Source organism: Myotis myotis, unplaced genomic scaffold (genome assembly GCF_014108235.1).
Source record: "Myotis myotis isolate mMyoMyo1 unplaced genomic scaffold, mMyoMyo1.p scaffold_m19_p_3, whole genome shotgun sequence".
NCBI lineage: Eukaryota > Metazoa > Chordata > Mammalia > Chiroptera > Vespertilionidae > Myotis > Myotis myotis.
Genome location: NW_023416335.1, coordinates 176,971,696 through 176,993,586, shown reverse-complemented (window position 1 = coordinate 176,993,586; position 21,891 = coordinate 176,971,696). Strand labels below are relative to the sequence as shown.

At 41.9% G+C, this 21,891-nt stretch overlaps 2 protein-coding genes across 3 annotated transcripts in view; one reads left to right on the top strand and one right to left on the bottom strand.

Moving 5' to 3' along the window:
• LOC118650702 (pre-mRNA-processing factor 6-like) overlaps positions 1 to 4,415 on the bottom strand; it is a 29,806-nt gene extending 25,391 nt beyond the window's left edge. The window contains 1 exon segment of the mRNA XM_036299019.1: positions 4,186 to 4,415. Within this exon segment, the coding sequence (XP_036154912.1) occupies positions 4,186 to 4,415 (230 nt within the window).
• The window catches only part of CCDC91 (coiled-coil domain containing 91), a 280,530-nt gene that overhangs the window by 25,469 nt on the left and 233,170 nt on the right, over positions 1 to 21,891 (top strand). The gene's annotated exons all lie outside the window — the stretch shown is intronic.

Here is a 21,891-nt window from a genome sequence, read left to right as displayed (position 1 = left end):
TTGATGTTTCTGAATTGATGCAGTTGTAGCTTATCCTATATAATAAAACCCTAATATGCAAATTGACCTAATGGCAGAATGACCGGTCACTATGACACACCGACCACCAGGGGGCAGATGCTCAACACAGGAGATGCCCCCTGGTGGTCAGTGTGCTCCCATTGGGGGAGCACCGCTCAGCCAAAAGATGGGCTCATGGCTGGTGAGTGCAGTGGCGTTGGCGGGAGACTCTCCTGCCTCCTCAGCAGTGCTAAGTTCCCCTCCAGTGATGTCCGCTTGTTGGCTTAGGCGGACATCCTCCGAGGGGTCCCAGACTGCGAGAGGGAGCAGGCTGGGCTGAGGGACCCCCCGCTCCCCCGTTGCATGAATGTCGTGCACCGGGCCTCTAGTCAGTAATATGTAATGATGTATGACAATCTTAATTCTTGAGGTCACATGGAATAGGTGCCTATAAAGAAGTATGAGGCTAATTTCCATAAAGAATTGAATATGAGTTATACTGTTAATAAACTATACAATAATTATAGTATTTGATATCATGTTTTTTTTAAAGAAACCATGCTATTATTTATTCAATGATAGTGTTTGAGCTAGGTTAGGTTTTAATTCCTAATCTAGAAAGAACTTTTACATTAGAGTTCCAAGGTGAATCTTGTATGTTTGAGTACATAATTTAGATGTTTAAATGTTGTATATTATGAATACTAGAGGCTTTAAAAAATTCCAAGAAATAGCTCTATGGAGAACTACTTTGCTTTACTATTATTATAGAATTTTAATAACGATTTTGTGTGTTATAATTTGGGTTTTGTACATGTGGGTTGTGAGAAATAAACTGGAAATCCTGTCTCTGTGGGTTGGGTTTTGGTGTGGCTTCAAACGGCAAACAAAATATTTTAGCTTGTATGTGCCAGGTAAAATTTTAAATGGACTTTCCATAGGGTACAAACTTCTGAAGCCAAATAATGTAAACTGTTTTTATAGTTTCAGACAGACTCCTGTTGACTTACATTTGGTTTTGTTAACTTAGTGGGAAATCAGTAGCTGATTAAGCAAACAGCTAAAGGAATATCTTTGTACATCCTTAGTACAGCTTGTTCCTGTTCACTCTGTGACAAGTTGTTTGGGGAATAGCTCTTCCATAATATGCCAAGACCTGATATCCTACCAGTCTTGTTGATTTTTTCCTTTATTTTTTTTTAAATAACAGGTGTTTCAAGATATATCTTGATTTGTTTAAAGAACTTTTCCCAGAAGATTTGACTGATTTTAGATTTTTTAATTGTACTTAAATAAAGATGTGTTTGTTTTCTTCCTTTCTTCTAATTTATTTGAAAATTTTAGGAAAGGAACAATGTAGTACGATTAGGGTGGCCAAATTTAGAAAGGTCTAGGTGAATTTATTGTCTTTAAGCTTGAATTATTCTTATTTATATGACTGGTTGGAGATGTCACATGTAATTTGAGGTTTACATTTGGTTTTATGTTAAGTGAATCTGATCCAGACTCAGCTATCTTCAATGATTTTCTTCAGTGATTTTCCCAGCTGTAAATTCAGAACTTGGCATTGAAAGCCATGTGGTTTTGTGTAAGTAGAATTCAGATTGTGATGTTTTCTGTCACTTCATAATTCTAATTTTAAAGTTTCAGATTTTAAAGCAGAATAATTCACTCCAGAAAAGTCCGGAATCTGTGATTTTCCATACATTGCCAGGAACATTGATGGTCAATAGTTTGAATCATAGTGAATACCTTTTATTAGAAATATGGTGGAACCTTTTATTTACTCACACATAGAATTATAAACATGAATTTTCTATCTTTTATTTATAAAACTACAGGCAACCCTTTGTATTCTCATTCTTATATTTCTTGGAAACACATAGATATTTATGGAATTTTCCTGTACTGGTAATAAAAAGGGAAGAGTGGGGAATAAGCCTCAAGCATGAGCCACTTATTTTTCTTTAGCCTTACTTAAAAAATTTCACCTTTCAAAATATTGGTCTTAATTGCACATTGAATATGGCAGGTCCTGCTAAATCTTTTCTTGTAGCTAGCTATATTACCTATTGGTGTAATGCCATCTATCCTATCTAATAATAGACAAACATGGTAATTGACCGTACCTTTGATATGCCCCCCATTGGCTAATCAGCACCATATGCAAATTAACCGCCAACAAAGATGGAGGTTAATTTTTATATACCGGCTGGGAGTGAAGACTGAAGACAAAATGGAAGTGAAGCGCTACAGAAGGGAGCAAAGTAGAGGCGGCGGAGACAGGAACGAAGCCAAGACTTCAGAGGCAGGAGGCGGGAGGGGAAACCCAGCAGGAGCGGCTGGGAGCGGGAGGGGAAATCCAGCCGGAGCGGCTGGGAACGGGAGGGGAAACCCAGCCGCAGCGGCTGGGAGTGGGAGCGAAGCCCGCCTCAGCAGGTTTCGCTCCCTTCTCTGCTTCGCTCCAGCCACTGGAAGCCCTATTCTTGCAGGAATCTTCCTGCAACGAGCCTCTAGTCTATAATAATAAAAGTGTAATATGCTAATTAGACTGGGACCGCTAAACGACTTTCTAGATGACCTGGACGAAGCCTGGGGCTGTGAGGGCTGAGCCCCTTGTACGAATTTCATGCATCGGCCTCTAGTTAGATTATAAATGCCTGTAGGTTAAAGGTAACATTCATCTTTGTATTTTGTTATACTCAGTTCCTCACGTAATAACATATACAGAGTAAGTATAATGGGTTTGTTGAATTTAGTTGACTTGAATTAGAGGGGAGGAATTAGGTAAATGGAAAACAGTGCTAACCAGAGGAAAACTATGTCTTGTAGTCTTTCTAGATACCTTGTTATTTTTGTTTAAGTGATCAAGAATAGTTATATTATATTCACCTTTAAAACCCTTTTGACTGACTAGTGAGAAATTGTAGCATGTCCTTGTTCTGTTGCCAACTAGCAACTTACCTTTCAATAAGCTGTGCTATGTAGTAATTCTGATGGTTAAAAAATAATTTAAAAAAAAAAATAATTTTGTTTTAGGGAATAATGCTCATGAATTAATTTGTAGACTAATTTATTTACCTCCCCCCATTAAAAGTTAGTGTGAATTTTGAAAATTGTGAAATGTACAGGTTGGAGATGTATAATTTGTTGAGTTCTGACAAATATATAACTGTGTAACTATACTCCAATCAAAATATAAAACTTCCATTTCCTCAGAAAGTTCTTAATTTCTCTCTCTCTAATACCACTCTACCCTGTCCCCTGATCCACTTTTCTGACATCTATTACATAGATTAATTAGTTTTACCTGTTCTTGAGCTTCATATAATTGGAATTATATAATAAATTAGAGGCCTGGTGCATGAAATTTGTGCACTGGTGGGGGGTCCCTCAGCCTGGTCTTCCCCTTCTCACAGTCTGGAAGCCCTCAGGGGATGTCCTACTGATGTCTTAGGCCCGCTCTCTCTGGGGAGCGGGCCTAAGCCGCAGTCTGGCCTCCCTCTGCGGGAGGCAACCAGCTGATCAGGGGAAGGCACCACCTCCATCACTCCCTTGCTGCTGCTGCCTCTGGCCTTTACCCTGTGATCAGGGGAAGGCGATGCCCCCATCACGCCTCTGATACTGCCACTACCAGCTGTGAGGCTGCCTGAGCCTCAGCCATCATAGCCACTGCGGCTTGCCTGAGCCTCACCCGGCCCTCATTGCATGAGCCTTGGGCCCTCGTAGTGGCAGCAGTCATCAGTGGCTTGCCAGAGCCCCAGGCTGGCCCTGGGCAAGTGGCAGTGGCCATCGGCTGCGAGCTTCCCAGTGCTTAACCAATCGGGTGTGCTCATCTGGTGATGGGCAGACCACGTCTTCCAGGGTTCTCCTGACTGCAGGGGGAGAGTGCAAGTCTCCCTCCGGCCCTGGGTCAATGGGTCCGGCTGCTAGAGGAAATTCCCTACATTGGTTGCCCAGATACCTGGAGGCCTCCACTGATTCCTGACCCTGACCCGAGGGGCTTTAAGGGGCGATGGAGATGGCCTGGGAGTTTGAGGAGCTGCAGGAAGGAGCTGCCTTTCTCAGAACCCCTGACCTGCAGTGCCAGAGGCCAAGGTGGAGCATGGCTGGGCCGGGAGCTCTTAGCCCTGGAGCTCAGACTTATCCCCACCTGCCTTCGCTGCTGGGCTTTCCCTCGCTCACCTGTCTTTCACTGCTGGTGCAGAGGTTTCCTGGCAGAGAGGCTCTGCTTCCACTTGGCAGAAGGAACCTGTGGTCCTTCTGGACAAGCGGCAGCGACCATTGGGAGTGCTCACAGCCTCCACCACTGCCATGTGGGGAGTACAGGCTGCACTCTGCTGGGCCCACCTCCCCTGCCCCTGTCCCCACTGCCACTTGCCCAGGGTCAGCCCTGGGCCAGCGGCAGCCGCCATCGCATCCCCAACGCTGCAAGTTCCCCCCACCCACACCTGCACACGCAGCCTACTGATTGGTCGTTACTGTGACGGCGTCCCAACCAATTTGCATATTATCCTTTTATTAGTATAGATGTGTACTCTTTGTGACTGGCTTACTTTACTCAATGTAATATTTTTGATTTTTTGGATTATTATTGTAAAGTATTTATTCAACTTTAGAGACATTACATAAAATTTACCGTCTTTACCATTTTAAATGTACAGTTCAGTGGCATTGTTGTGTTACCATAACCATCTTTCATCCACAGAACTCTTTTCATCTTTTAAAACTGAAACTTCATTGTTATTTCTTAATTTATAGATTCTTCCTGATTGAGTTTTGGAATGTTGTATTTTTCTAGGAATTTGTCCATTTCTTCCAGGTTGTCTAGTTTGTTGGAGTAGAGCTGTCCATAGTATTTTTTAACAATCATTTGTATTTCTGTGGGGTCTGTTGTTATTTCGCCCCTATTGTTTCTGATTTTGTTTATTTGGGTCCTCTCTCTTTGCTTCTTGGTGAGCATGGCTAGAGGTTTGTCAATCTTGTTTATCCTTTCGAAGAACCAGCTCTTGGTTTCATTGATTTTCTGTATTATTATTTTGGTCTCTATGTCATTTATTTCTGCTTTAATCTTTATTATCTCCTTCCTTCTGCTCACTCTGGGGTTTCTTTGTTGCTCTCTTTCTAATTCTTTGAGTTGTAGAGTTAGATGATTTACTACCATTTTTTCTTGTTTTTTGAGATAGGCCTGTAGAGCTATAAACTTCCCTCTCAGGACTGCTTTCATTGTGTCCCATAGGTTTTGGATTGTTGTGTTTTCATTGTCATTAGTTTCCAGGATGTTTTTAATTTCTTCTTTGATCTCATTGGTAACCCAATCAATATTTAATAACATGCTTTTCAGCTTCCAAGTGTTCGAGTATTTCGGGTTGTTTTTATTGTAGTTTATTTCTAATATTATGCCATCATGGTCTGAGAAGATGCTTGGTATAATTTCAATCTTCTTGAATTTGGGGAGACTTTGTTTGTGACCCAATATGTGGTCTATTTTTGAATCTGTCCTATGAGCACTTGAGAAGAATGTATATTCCGTGGCTGTGGGGTGAAGTGTTCTGAAGATGTCAATTAAGTCCATCTGATCTAGTGAGTCATTTAGGATTGCTGTTTCTTTGCTGATTGTTTGTCTAGAGGATTTATCCAGTGATGACAGTGGTGTATTAAAGGCCCCTACTATGATTGTATTGTTGTCGATCTCTCCTTTGATATCTTCCAGGAGATTTTTTATGTATTTGGGTGCTCCTGCATTGGGTGCATATATGTTTATCAGGGTTATATCTTCTTGTTGTATTGATCCCTTTAGTATTATGAAGTGGCCTTCCGTATCTCTTGTTATGGCCTTCACTTTGAGGTCTATTTTGTCCGATATAAGTATTGCTACCCCAGCTTTCTTTTCTTTTCCATTAGCCTGAAAGATATTTTTCCATCCCTTCACTTTCAGTCTGTGTGAGTCCTTTCTAATGAGGTGGGTCTCTTGTAGACAGCAAATGTATGGGTCATGATTTTTTATCCATTCAGCCACTTGATATCTTTTGGTTGGAGCATTTAGCCCGTTTACATTTAAAGTTATTATTGAAAGGTACTTGTTTGTAGCCATTTCTTTTTTTGTGTGTGGCTGTTTTCTTTCTGGGATTTTTATTTCTTCTTTTTACACCAGTCCCTTTAGCATTTCTTGCATTGCTGGCTTGGTGGTGATAAACTTCCTTAGCCTTTTTTTGTCTGTGAAGCTTCTTATTTCCCCTTCAATTTTGAATGATAGCCTTGCTGGATAGAGTATTCTTGGATTCAGTCCTTTGCTTTGCATCACTTTGTAAATTTCCGTCCATTCTTTTCTGGCCTGATGTGTTTCTGTTGAGAAATCATTTGATAATCTAATGGGAGATCCCTTGTATGTAACTTTCCGTCTCTCTCTTGCAGCCTGTAAGATTCTCTCTTTGTCCTGAATATTTGCCATGGTAATTATGATGTGTCTCGGTGTGGGTCTTTTCGGGTTCACCTTGCTTGGGACTCTCTGGGCTTGTGTGACTTTTTTCTTCCCCACCTCAGGGAAGTTTTCTGATATTATTTCTTCCAATAGGTTTTCTAATCCTTGTTCCTCTTTCTGTTGTTCTGGCACCCCTATTATTCGTATGTTGTTTCGTTTCATGTTGTCCCAAAGCTCCCTTAGGCTCTCCTCCTGTCTTTTAATTTTTTTCTCCAACTGAAGTACAGTTTGGGTGTGTTTTGCTTCCCTGTCTTCTAATTCACTAATTCGGTCTTCTGCTTCTCCTAGTCTGCTGTTGATACTTTCAATGGTGTTCTTTATTGCAGCTATATCACACTTCATTTCTTCTTGGGTCTTACTTAAGTTGTTGATTTTTTCATCTGTTTCTTCTTGCTTCTTGGATAAGTTGTCGATTTTTTCCTCCATCCGGTGTATGCACTCTAGGACCCTTATTCTGAATTCTTTTTCTGTCATGTTGTATGCCTCTGTATCACTTAGCTGCTTTTCTGGTGAGTCCTCCTTTTCTTTCCTTTGGGGATTTCTTTGTCTACCCATGTTTGATCTCACTGACGTATATAGATATTGAGTCGTTCAGTGGCTGCTCCCTAGGTGGCAGTGGCTCCTCGGGCTGTGGTTGCTCCTTGGGCGGTTGTGGTAGCAGTTGCTCCTCTGTTGGTAGCGGGTCTTCTGATGGGTGCTGTTCACAGCTGTTGTGGCTCTTCTGGCTGGTGGAGGGAGGCTTCACACACAGCAGCTGTTCCTCAGACAGAGCGTGTGGAGATCAGGAGGCCGCTGTTGCTTGGATCTGCTTTCTGTGGGGAAAAGCAGGGTTCCTCTGAGTTCACGTAGTCGCGCTGCTTGAGAGCCGTTGTTGCCGGGTTAGTAGCTGGTCTCTGGATGCCGGTGAGAGTCACCCAAGATGGCACGGTCTCCGTGGCTGTGCCGCCGCACCTGGAGAGGTTTCAGCCTCAGCCTCTAACCGTTCCCTTTATCTAGGATTTCTCTGTCTTTCCTGGCTGCAGACTGTCTCTCAGCTGAATCTCCTCTGCTTATTCGGGGTGTATGCTACCCGTTTCAGCTGCCCGCCCTTATCTGCTCCGGGACAAGGCACCGACACGTCTGTCTAAACCTCCGCCATTTTCTTCCTCCTTTATTTCTTAATTTATAATACACTTTTAAAAACAGCTTATAATACAAGCTCTTTTATCCAACTCAGTTTGGCCTAATAATTGTTAAATTTATTTAAAAATTTTGGCTGGGGGCGTTAGTCATAAAATGATATTATTGGTGTATAAAAATGCCATCAATTTCTGGATGTTATTTGTATATCCCACTACTTTGCCAAATTCGTTTAATCTAACAATTTTTTGTGTGGAATCATTAAGATTTTCTATGTACACTATCATGTCATCTGTGGTAATGACAGTTTTACTTCCTCCTTTCCGATTTGGATGCCTTTTATTTTTTCTTCTTGTCTGACTGTTGCGGGTAGGACTTCCAGCACTATGTTAAATAAGAGTAGTGAAAGTGGATATTCCTGTCTTGCTCCTGATCTTAAGGGAAATGCTTTTAGTTTTCGCGCATTGAGTATGATGTTGGCTATAGTTGTTATATATGGCCTTTACTATGTTGAGCTATATTATCTCTTTTCACTTTGCTGAAAGTTTTTATCAAAAATGTGTGTTGGATTTTGTCTAATGCTTTCTCAGCATCTATTTTACTTAGTGTTCTTTTTCTTTTTTAAAATATATTTCATTGGTTTTTTTTTACAGAGAGGAAGGGAGGGGATTAGAGAGTTAGAATCATTGATGAGAGACAAACATTGATCAGCTGCCTCCTGCACACTCCCTACTGGGGATGTGCACACAACCAAAGCACGTGCCCTTGACCAGAATTGAACCTGGGACCCTTCAGTCCCCAGGCCGACGCTCTATCCACTGAGCCAAACTGTTTAGGGTTGGTGTTCTTTTTCTATTCTAGAATAGTATCCATGATACTACATTACATTTAGTGGTCATGTCTCTTTAGTCCCTTCTTCGCTGTGATGATTTCTAAAACCTTGTTTGTTTTTATGACCTTGATAATTTTGAGGAATATAGGTCAGGTATTTTGTAGATCATCCTTCAGTTGGGATTTGTCTGATATTTTCTCATGATTATACAGGAATTACAGTTTTTGGGAGGAAGACTACAGAAGTAAATTGCCATTTTCATCACATCACATTAAGTGTACACACTGTCTATCTGACTTACCATTATTGATATTGCACCTTGATCATCTGGATGAAGTAGTGTTTGTCAGATTTCTCCACTATAAAATGTTAATCTTCCCCTTCTTTCTATACTGTTCTTTAAAGAATGGGGAGTTTTACTCTTTCTGAGGATGGAATAACTAAATAAATTATTTGAAATTTTTTAGTATGGAAGATTTATTTATTCTTCATTATTTATATATTAAGCATTTATTTTGATCAGTATGGACTCATGGATGTTTATTTTGTACTTCGAGTTATAATTTAATATTACTTTATTTTATTACTCAAATTGTTTGAGCTTTGGTCAATGGGAGGTTTTCCAGTTGACTTACTTTGAGTTATCCTCATCATTTTGTGGTGTGCTATGTGTATGTTTATTTTAGTGCTTCCTTTATGACACTACAACAGGGGTCCTCAAGCTTTTTAAACAGGGGGCCAGTTCACTGTCCCTCAGACCGTTGGAGGGCCGGACTATAGTTTAAAAAAAAAAAACTATGAACAAATTCCTATGCACACTGCACATATCTTATTTTGAAGTAAAAAAACAAAACGGGAACAAATATAATATTTGTATTTGCATGTGGCCCACGGGCCGTAGTTTTGAGGACCCCTGCACTACAAGATTCTTCAGGCTCATCTCTATGCTGTCTGTCAAAGTTCTAAAATCAGCCATTTTCCCAAAGAGATTTTGTTTCTTTTATTGGAAAATGATAGCAGAAACTAAGATTTGGGTACTAGATGCTCTCATTGCTATTGGAGTGTGGATGCTTATAGACTTTCTCATCTGACAGAGAAAGAAAATACATGTGGTTATATATACATATCTGAAAATATTTTTTATGTAACCATATGTATCAATATTAAACTAAACATGACTTCCTTTTGACATGGTCAACTCTAATCCATTACTGTAAGCATCTTTCTTGCCTCCCCTTGCTTACTTGAAACCTCCTCTTCAACAGTGAGAAATCTGGCTCTCACCATCTGCCATCCATTTACTTAATAGTTCAGTTTCAGTGTATACGTATATAGTGGTTTCATAATTGATACTAGAGTACAGTGCTTATGTACCACTAGAGGCTCAGTGTACAAAATTTGTGCACTTGCAGGGGCGGGGGTCCTTCAGCCATCCTGTGCCCTCTAGTAGTCCAGGAGCCCTCGGGGCATGTCCTGCTGCGGAGGTGGGAGAGGCTCCTGCTACTGCTGCTGTGCTTGCCAGCCATGAGCCCGGTTTCTGGCTGAGCGGGCTCCCCCTGTGGGAGCTCACTGACCACCAGGGAGCAGCTCCTGCATTGACTGTCTGCTCCCTGATGGTCACTGTGTGTCACAGAGACCAGTATTTCCGCTGTTTGGTTGATTTGCATATTTGTCTTTTATTTTATAGGATTCCTTTTGTCTTTAGTGTTACAGGCCACGCATTTCCAAAGTTACTTACTTAGCGCCTTTCTCCCATAACACACCTCATTGAGATTGTTTCATACATTTGTAATCATGAGATTATTTTGTTACATTCTGCATTCTATTATGGGGTCCCTCAACTTTCTAAATAATTTTTAAAAAATTTTGCATGCAGTAAAGTTCATTGTGTGTTACAAAGTTCTGTGGGTTTTGACAAATGCATTGTGTCATATATCAATCACTTCTGTAAGAAAATTCCCTGTGCTTCACCTACTCAACACTCCCCACTCTTAAACCCCCATAACCACTGATCTATTTACCATCTCTCTAGTTTTGCCTTTCTTATTTTTGTGTAATTGTAAGCATACAGTATGTAGCCTTTTTAGACTGGCTTCATTCACTTAGTACTGTGCATTTAAGATTCATCGTTGTCTTTTTTGTGGCTTGCTAGCTCATTTCTTTTTATTGTTGAAAAGTATTCCATTACATGGGTGTACCAGAGTTTGTTTATTCTTTCCCATATTGAAGACATTCTTGGTTACTTCCAGTTTTATTTTTAGGATTATGAATAAAGCTTCCTCAAATATTCTTCTGCAGGTTTTTGTTTGGATATCTAATTGTTATTTTTTAATGTCTTAAAGTCCATATTAGTTTTGCTATATGTAAATAATATATTAAATTTGTACTTAGTAGGCTTCATCTTATACTAAGCCATTTTCTTAAATATATTGGTTTTAGTTCAAATAGTTTAGAATAGAACTAGTCACATACTCTAAATAGACTGGATTTAATAATATTCAGTTATTTCCTTTAAATGTTAACTAATAAATAACTTTGGTATTACATATAAATAAAATTTGTGGGCAAAACTTATATAGTAACATGATGGTGCAACTCCACTAATCTTACAGAAAATACTCAGTTGTACTCTAGGAATTCAACAGGGTTAATGAACTATAGGAAACAAAAGCAATTTCTTATTAGAGCCCAAGCAGAATCACTTTATTATTACTTGTTTAATTATGAGATATTTATATTCTGCATGTCTGGAATAAAAGTAGAAGCAAGACATAACACCTAGGAAGAAAATAGACTGGATGCTATTATCAAATGGCTACAAATAAAAAGATACTTAATTTGTTTAATAAGATTCATTCAGCAAATAATGAGCCTCTGGGCTTGGTGCTGGGAATATGATCATGGCCAAGAGATGGATATTTGATAAACAGTCTTGAAAAACTTTGAATTGAAATAAATCAGGGGAACAAAGTAAAGGATCTTAAAATAGATCTCTATACATACAAGAATGTTATATATGAAAATTCAATTCAGGAGAATGAGGGTGGATTATTTAATAAATAGTTCTGGCACATCTGGCTATCCATTTTGAGAGAAATAAAATTGGATTCCTATCTTACACAACATACACAAATAAATTCCACATGGAAAGACTTACAATAAAAGTTCTGCACTAAATATATGAGAATACTTGTGCATTCTTGGGGGTGAGGGAGACCTTCACCACTAGTGCAAATTGCAAACTATAAAGAAAGAAAAATATATTTGTCTGTATGAAACTTAACTTTTGAATGAAAAAAGCATGCCATACAAATAGTGGGTTTGGTAAAAAAAAATATTTGCAATGCAGAGGAAGGACAAAGTTGATATCTGTTATATGAAATAACTAGGTATTGACAAAAAAGGAAGCAGACAGCAATATAGGAAAATGAGTTAAGGATGTATAAAAACAAGTCCAAATGGCCAGTAACAAGATGTTCAAACTCACTGATAGAGGAATATAAATTAAAATAACAAAGTAATATACAGCATAATGTAACTATATCCATCAAACTGCCTCCTTCAGCCCCTGCCCTTCATGAAAATAAAAATAAAAGAAAAAAAAAACAGGAAAAGAGAAAAGGACTAACAATAATCGTTTGCTGGCAGGGACCTAAGGGAAAAAGTTATTTTAATAATTTTCCGGTAGAAATGTGGATTAATGGAACCTTTTTGGAAGATGATCTGGCAATATCTATTAATATTTGCCATACATGGGTGGCAAAAAACTAGAAGCAAAATAGGTGTTTATCAATAGACAAATGGTTGAATAAATGTTTTTATTATGTATCTACAGGATAGAATCTTGCTATTAAAAGGAATGATTCAGATACACATAAGTACTCCAGGAGGAATTTCCACTTAGTATTTTTATGTGAGAAAAAATAAGATGAGAAAGGTGTGTGACATACTATACTTAAAAATAAAAACATGCTGTGACAATACCATCTTTATATACAAAATGCCTGAGCGACCAGACAACCGGCTGGTAGCTATGATGCGCACTGACCAAGGGGCAGGCACTCAATGCAGGAGCTGCCCTCTGGTGGTCAGTGCGCTCCCACGGCAGGAGCGCCACTCAGCTGACAGGCACCAGATGTCAGGCTGATGACTGGCGAGTGCAGCTGCAGCAGACACCTGTCCGAGCTGTGGTGGTGGCAGGCACAACGGGGCTGGGATGAGTAGGAGTGGCACAGCACCCAGCCGGGCTGGGCTCCTTCCCAGCCGCTTCACACACTACTTCATGCTGTGTGGGATTGACGCGGACAGTGGGCTGGTGCACTACAAGCTGGCGGATAAGGCCGGGCTGTGGTGTCGTAGAGGTCCACTGATTCCCGCAGGCCAGGCCGAGGGACCCCACCGGTGCACGAATCCATGCACGGGGACTCTAGTTATATAAAAGACATGTATATGAGAATACATATTTGCATATGTATAATTATATGAGGAAAGAAATACAAGCTAGATACATATTAGTTCATTATGTTGGACCGCCTGGGTGGACAGATGGGTGAATCTGTCATGTGGTAGGAGGAAGGATAGGGTATGTGATGTAGAAAACCATGTCCACAAAGGAAAAGAAAAGACTGCATTAAAAACAGCAGTTTTATGATCATACTTATGCTTTAAAGTTAAAATCATACATTGATTGTATTTATTTATGTAAAATATTTTTTAAAAAATTGGATGTAGTGGTGTTAATTGGTGTAGCTCCTTTAGAAAGTGATTCAACAGACTTCATCAAGCAGTTCAAACTGAACTAATCATTCTGTATAAAGAAGTCATTGTGCTATTAGCTATATAATAGGGCATATATTGGCTAAGCTTTAATGTTTAATAATAGGAAAATGGTAAAATTGTTGTGTTGATGGAATATATTAGACAATATTATGTTGATTGCAAAACAATATGGGTATTGTTAATATCACTAAATTGTACAGTTAAAAAGGTTAAGGCGATAATTTATATTATATTTATTTTGCCACAAAAATAATGACAATACTGTTGGCACCTCTATGCCAACTATCTTTTTAAAACTTAGAAATAGACATATTCTTAGAAAAATATTACTTACAAAAACTGGGGAAGAAATTAAAAGTCTGAATCATCCTATAATTATAAGAAATTGAATCTTACCCCAAAGAAACCAATAAGTTCAGATGATATGGTAGGCAAGTTTCTACCAAAATTTTACGAAACAAATTATTCCAATCTGATGCATTCTCTTTTATTTAGTAGAAAGATAAGGATATTTTCCCAGCTAGTTCTGAAAGCCTGCATAACCCCGATACCTAAACCAGATAAAGGCATTAAAAAAATGAAAATTACAATTGTATTTCACTCATGAATGTAGATGTAGAATTCTCGAACAAAATACTAGCAAATTGAAACCAACATTGTAAAATAAGACAGACACTATTGCCAAGTTGGGTTTATTTCAGATATGCAAGGATGGTTTACTATTATCTGACCTATAAATATAAATGATGACATTAAGAGATTAAAAAAGAAATAATATAATTTCTGTAGCCACAGAAAAGTATTTGATAATGTAAATTCATGATAAGAATGCTTAGTAAATTAGGAAAAGGGAGAAGTTTTTTAGTCTGTTGGGATTATTAAACCTCCCCTCCTTCCCCCCAGATCAATAATCAGTCATCAGCAGACATCTTTGTAAATGGGGAAATATTAAAAGCACCCCCCTTTAAGAAAACAGGAATAATTTAGGCATGGTTGTTATCATTCATTATAATTATTATTTCTACATAATAAATCATCCCAAATTTAATATCATAAAGCAATTATTTTGTTATGCTTGTGGATTCTGAGGGTCAGGAACTTGGATAGTGCAGAATAGGATGGTTTTTACTGCGCTACCCTTTCTAATGCCACAGTGGGATGACTTGAACACTGGAGGTAACTTGATAATTCTGGAATGGAATCATCTGAAAGTATCGTCATTCATTAATCTGGTGATTTGATTGCACCTGTTGCCTGTGAACTCAGGTATCAGAAAACTTACATGTGGCTTCTCCATTTGTTCTTTCCAAGTGGACTGGTTTGGCAAATCTCACATCATGGCAGCTAGGTTCCAAGTGCAAGCAATACAAGAGCACAAGGCAGAAGTGCATTGCATTTTATGACTTAGCATTGAATTGGAGAACATATCCAGTGCTTTAAGATAAGAAAAAGGAATTAGAGGTATAAGAACTGGAATGGGAGAACTACAACTATTGTTGTCTGGAGGCAATATGATCCTATCTAATAAAAGAGAAACATGGTAATTAGCCGTACATCCGCTACCCTTCCCATTGACTAATCAGGGCAATATGCAAATTAACTGCCAACTAAGATGGCGGTTAACCGCTAACAAAGATGGTGGCTAATTTGCATACTGAAGGCAGGGTAGGACAGCGCAAGCTGCCATCCAGGCCCCCCTGTGCCATCCGGGCTGGCGGGGGCTGGGTTCAAAGCAAGCGGTGCTGATCACTGCACCGGAGCCCTCCCCCGTCCACCAGAGACACAGGGCCCACCCCTGTGTGTGATCCGAGGGCAGGTGGGGGCTGGGGCCAAGGCAAGCAGTGCCCATCGCTTAGCCCGCCTACCAGAGACAGGGGGCCCACTCCTGTGTGTGATCCAGGGGTGGGCGGGGGCTGGGGTGAAGGCAAGCGGTGCAGATCACCTTGCTGGAGCCCTCGCCTGCCCACTGGAGACATGTCCCAATGCCATCCGGGGGTGGGCGGGGTGGGGGCAAATGCAAGTGGTGCAGATGCCTCGCCGGAGCCCTCGCCTGCCCATCGGAGACACATCTCAATGCGATCTGGGGGTGTGTGGGGGTTGGGCCAAGGCAAGCGGTGCCCATTGCCTCGCCAGAGCCCTCGCTTGCCCACCGGAGACATGTGCCAATGCGCGTGGGCTGGGGCGAAGGCAAGCAGTGCGGATCGCCTCGCCGGAGCCCTCGCCTGCCCACCGGAGACATGTCCCAATGCGATCCGGGGGTGTGCAGGGGTTGGGGCAAGGCAAGCAGTGCCCATTACCTCGCTGGAGCCCTCGCCCGCCCACTGGAGACATGGGGCCCACGAGAGAGAGAGAGAGAGAGAGAGAGAGAGAGAGAGATATTTAGAGAGAGAGGCGGAATTTTGCATCCCGCATCCCTCCCTGATTGACCATTGTGATTCCAAGCCAGCAAGGTCTGCCTTCAGGATGGTGCTCCAGGTCCCTCACCCCCACCCCAGGTCCGAGAGCACAGTTCTGGGCAGGGGCACCCAGGGGTTTGGGAATGCAGCACGAGGAGCCGGCACAAGGTGGGGGTGGGCTGTGTTTACACCGCCAAGTTCCCCACTTCTGCCCTGGCCCGGCATGCCTCCTCCTTCCCCTCAGAGGCCCAGCTCCTACCTACATGCTTGCTGGGCAGGCCCAACTGCACCGGGGAGTGAGCCATGGTGATCAGGATGGCCACTTCCTGGGATGGGACGGCCGGACCACAGCGATTCATGAGGGCGATGAGGCCCATGGGGCATGTGCAGGGGGTGGCCAGCCAAGCCGAGTCTGGCTTCAGTGGGGCCAGTGGGAGCCTGTTGAGGCCACCCCAACCCCCACAGGTCTCAGGTGGATGGTGGCTCAGTGGAGAGTGGTTTCTCCATGCATGGTTCCCAGGGGTGGCTGTGAGCTGCTGCAACCCCGCCCCATGCTTCAGGGAGGGGGAGAAGGCTCGCAGCCACCAGCACCCTAGGCTGCACCACCTGTGCCTTAGCCTGCCAGGTTGGCAGGGTCCAGAGCAGGTGAGCTGCTCCCTTCCCCCAGTGGTAGAACAGGGAGGAGAGCGCTGGGTGCAGGGAGGGGACCTCAACTGGGATCCTCCTGGGATGGGGAAGGGGCCCAGCCTGAGCCCAGTGCAGAGCTTAGGAAGTCTGGCTAAGCAGGCACCGGTTCATACCAACTCTTACTCTGCCATCTTCCTCCAGCTCTTCAAGCTAGCCCCCTTGCCCCACCTGTCTGGGGCAATGGGCTCTAGGTGACCTCCCTGAGCTCAGACTGTGGACTCAGAGACCTCAAGGAAGAGTGCAGGGGCCGGTGCAGAAGTACCAGGGCAGAGTAGCTTTGGTGTCTCGGTGAAGTTTGCAACTGACCCATGGAGGAAGCCCCAGAGGGGAAAGGCCAGGAGGCATGAATTGCCAACACTTTAGCCACTTGAAAACAGCTCCACTTGGAATGTGAGGCAGTTGTATGTTCAGCTGAGAAGTGAGGGGGCTGAACTCCACCATCGCTGGGCCATTCCTGTCCACCATGACAAGGAAAGAACAGAGTGAGGGGCCCCGAGGAAGGGAGGACAATTGAAGAAAACCATGTCTAGACTTTCCCCAGCCCTCTCCTTTCTGCTGCCTACAAGAGCCTCAGGCCCGGCCACAGTTCTGTCTCCACCTTTTAGTACCCTATTCTCCAACCACAGAGGAAAGAAATAAGGAAGGAGTCTGTGCTGCCTTCAGAAAGTATCTATATACCTGATCGACCGGTTGCCTTCCACAGAGGGAGGCCAGACTGTGGCTTAGGCACACTCCCCACAGGGACATCAGTAGGACATCCTGTGAGGGCTCCCAGACTGTTAGAGGGGGCAGGCTGGGCTGAGGGATGCCCCCCGAGTGCACAAATTTTTGTGCACCGGGCCACTAGTTATATATAAAATAAAAAGATCATAGATGAATTATTAAATATGAGTTTAGCAAAGATGAATGCATGTAAGGTTAATATACAGGAGTGGATTACATTGTTGTACAATAACAATAGACAACTAGAAAATGTAATTTAAAAGAAAACATTAAAATATTATCATCCTATATAATAAAGAGGTAATATGCAAATTGACCCTCACACCACAATGCCATCACAAGATGGTGGTGTGCAGTGGGCGCGGGGCCGGTGACTGCTACTCATGGCTTCTGTCAGGACCCCTGTGCCCAATATGCAAATTGACCCTCATGCCATAACACTGTTACAAGATGGTGGTGCGCACAGCAGGGGCAGGACTGTGGGGAATCAAAAAGTACAGACGAAAGAGTAAGCAAATAATGAAAGATATAAATAAGTGTTTCATAAAAAAGGAACCATATATGATTAATAATCTATAGGATAGATTTCAATTTTGTTAATGATTGGAAAAATCAAGTTAAGTACACAGTGAGATACCACTTAAAACCAGTATTGGCAAGGTGAGGATTCACAGTACTTTTTTGTGTTACTTCTGCATGTACAGTTTGTGTGCAACCATTTTGAGAAATACTTTTTTATTATCCTGTGAAACTAAACATACACAAACTTTTCAACCCAGTGATTTACTTGTAGGCATATAACCAAGAGAAATTTTGTGTATATGCAAAAGTAGATGTGTTGAAGAATGTTCATAGTGGCTTTGTTCTCAATAACAAAATATTGTAAACTACCCAAATGTCTATTGACACAAAAATGACTGAATAAACTGTTACATTATAGAAGTCAAAAGAATGAATGGTAGCTAAAATAATATTAGCAATGTAATTTTATTTGAAACTTTAAGTCCCTCAAATTTATGTGTCATGAATATCCTTTAAAAGTAGTAAAATAAAAATAATATGCTTTTTGATAGTAGATGTAAATGAAATGAAACTTCATTAATTTGAAAGCAAGGTAATGATGAAAAATAAATTCAGGATTGTAAATCTAAGGAGATACAGGGACAGGTTATGTATAATTTACTGTTAGAATCTTTAATTTTAGGTTGGGTGGTGGATTTCTGTATGCTAATTTTATTTAAAAAAAACAACAACAGTAAAAAACATGCATGTAAGATTAATATACAGAAGTGGATTACATTGTTGTACAATAACAATAGACAATTAGAAAATGTAATTTAAAAGAAAACATTAAAATATTATCATTTACACAGAAATTACATTTACACAGAAATACTTTGTGTAATTGGTAGGGCTGCTATGTAGGTAGAGCAAAGGGAGTCAGGAGTAGTATAGATGAAGTCAGAGAGGTACTAGGGACCACCAATCATATTTAACAGAAGAGTAAACACATTTTCAAGAAGGGTTTAAAGTTATCTACAATTAAAGTATTTGAACACTGAGACATTGAGTTCATAATTTCATTTTTGTCTACCCCAAAGAGTTTTGTGGTTATTTTGTCAGAATAGCCATGTTCTAGGTAAATTAGATTATTAAATACATCTGTCTAGATCAGCGGTTCTCAACCTGTGGGTTGCGATCCCTTTGGAGGTCGAACGACCCTTTCACAGGGGTTACCTAAGACCATAAGAAAACACATATATAATTACATATTGTTTTTGTGATTAATCACTATGCTTTAATTATGTTCAATTTGTAACAATGAAAATACATCCTGCATATCAGATATTTACATTACGAGTCATAACACTAGCAAAATTACAGTTATGAAGTAGCAACGAAAATAATTTTATGGTTGGGGGTCACCACAACATGAGGAACTGTATTAAAGGGTTGCGGCATTAGGAAGGTTGAGAACCACTGGTCTAGATAAATGAGACTTCACTATAAATAGAAAAGAATTTGCTGGGCTGGTGTGGTTCAGTGATTGAGTGTCGACTAATGAACCAGGAAGTCACGGTTCAATTCCCGGTCAGGGCACTGCCCGGGTTGTGGGCTCTAATCTCAGTGAGGGGTGTGCAGGAGGCAGCCAGTCAATGATTCTCTCTTATCATTGGTGTTTCTCTCTCCCTCTCCCTTCCTCTATGAAATCAATCTTATATAATAAAAGGCTAATGTGCACATTGTCTCCTCAACTGGGAGTTCGACTGGGAGTTTGACAAGGGGTGGGGCTGGCTGGCCAACTGCCTGTGGCCCTACCCCATGGTCGGCCCAGCCTTCAATTGGCCTCCCCTACCCCAATTGAGGGCGGAGCTAGCTGGCCAACTGCCCATTTCTCATCCCCCGCTGGCCCCACACCTAATTGGCCCTTCTCCACCCCATTGCGGCGGGCTGGCTGGCAACCACCTGCGGCCCCTCCCTCCTGGTCAGCTGGCCCAACCCCACCCATGCACAAATTAGTGCACTGGGCCTCTAGTAAAAATATATTTTTTTAAAAAAAGAATACAGACGAGAACATATAAAACTATGAAAGATAACAAACACTTCCTTATTTAGAGAGAACATAAAATTTGTGATCATCCACACTTAATGTTGTCAACAATGATTTTACTGTGTTGTTCTGTAATACTTTTCTTTATTGTTGTATAGAGTGACTTAATATTGTGATAATAATTATAGGCTTTTTACAGAACAAATTTTTACTTTTAATCATTAGTGCCAATACAATTCACAACTTTGTTGCCATGTTCATTTTGCTTACATGTGAAGCTCCAAAGCTCATGTCCCATAGAGGCACGAATTTGTCGTTATTTTTTTTGAAAGATTTGGAGTTGAGATTGACATGGTGATAGTTTTAGAGTTTAAAATTTCATTGCTCTATACAGAGTTATTCAGTATGATGAATGGATTGGAGAGCAGAATGACCAGAAATGTTTCCAGTAATTTTCCAGAAATAGTGATGGAAATCTGAATCACAATACAGGATTAGTGACATACTTGGCTATGGTATAAAGTGAAGATTAAAAGGTGACATTTAGTTTCTGCATTGCAGATGGATTAAAGAATGCTCATACTGTTATCTCAAAATAACATTTTTAGAATGGAAGGTATTTAGAAACTTCTTTGTGAAGAAGAAAGGCATGTGATTTTAGTCGTAGAATAATATATTGAAAGGATATTATCATGTAACTAGGGGCCCAGTGCACGATTCGTACACCTTGAAAGTAACTGTGGGCCACGAGGCTGCAGGTGGGCACAGGGGCGGGTCTTGGGCCATCCTCTGCATCCGTACCCGGTCCTTCCCGCCCCGGCCCCCCGGTCCCTGTCTGCTGGCAATCCCGCTCCCCTGGCACCGCTCCCACACACTGATGGCGCTGGCCCCACTTGTACCCACTGACAGTACGGATCAATTGGGGCTGGTGTCAGCAGCAGGTGTGAGTGGCAACTGCTGCTCTGATCACCCCTCAGGAACAGGAGGAGGTGGAGAAGCCCTGAGCAGTGATCAGGGCCAGCAGCTGCCACTCACACCCACTGCCAGCGCCAAGTGATTGGGACCAGTGCTGGACGCTAGCAGCGAGTGTGAGCAGTGGATCCAGCACCAGCTGTGGGTGTAAATGGTGGTTCTGGTGGCAGCAGCAGGTGCGAATGGGGCCGTTGCTGGCAGCGGGTGCGAGAGGCAGCTGCTGGACCCGATCGTCCCTCAGGAGCAGGGGGAGGTGGATAAGCCCTGAGGTGCGATCAGGGCCGGCAGCCACCGCTCACACCTGCTGAGAACGCTGAGCAATTGGGACCTGGGCTGGTGCCGGGCGCCGGCAGTGGGTGTGAGAGGTTGCTCGAGTGCCAGCAGCTGGTGTGAAGTCCCGGTGGGACCGTGGCGCGAAGAAGCAAAGAATTTTTAGTAACCACCAGAGGCTTGCCCCGATGACAGCGACTGGCGCCCTGCCTTGGTCTGGCACCCTGGCTCACCTGCTCCACTATCCCCGTCACGATGGATGCCTGCCATGTTCCATATTCTGCCACCTTCTGCTGACGCCCGCCATGTTTCGCACGCACTCCCTGGTGGTCAGCACACATCATAGCAACTGGTTGTTCGTTGTTTCACTTGTTTGGTCTATTTGCATACTAGGGTTTTATATATATATATATATATCTTAAAAGTCATCTAATCAACCTGTTCATCTTATATATGAGGACACTGTAGTCAATGGAGATGTGGTGCTTTTGCCACAGTCACATGTTGTAGATGCAAATTCTTATATGACTGCAAGATATGGGTGTGCTAAAGATGAGGATGGTAGCAACAGTTATGTAACAAAGGTTCATAAATTCATGTTTAGAATTTTTTTTTTTTTAAATATATTTTATTGATTTTTTACAGAGAGGAAGGGAGAGAGATAGAGAGTCAGAAACATCGATGAGAGAGAAACATCGACCAGCCGCCTCCTGCACATCCCCCACCGGGGATGTGCCCGCAACCCAGGTACATGCCCTTGACCGGAATCGAACCTGGGACCTTTCAGTCCACAGGCCGACGCTCTATCCACTGAGCCAAACCGGTTTCGGCCATGTTTAGAATTTTGACTTAATCCTTAAGATGATGAGGAGCCAATGAAAGGTTTTAACTAGATGAGTATTTAGAAGGGATCACTTGGGTAGCACAGTGGAGAGTGGAGTAGAAAGGAGCAAACTGGAAACAAAACTATTTTGGAGACCGATTCTATAAATAAACCAGGTGAAACATAATGGTAGCCTTAATAGGGTGAAGGTATTGGGCATTGAGTGGAATAGATGGTGTCTAGAAGAATTGAAGACAC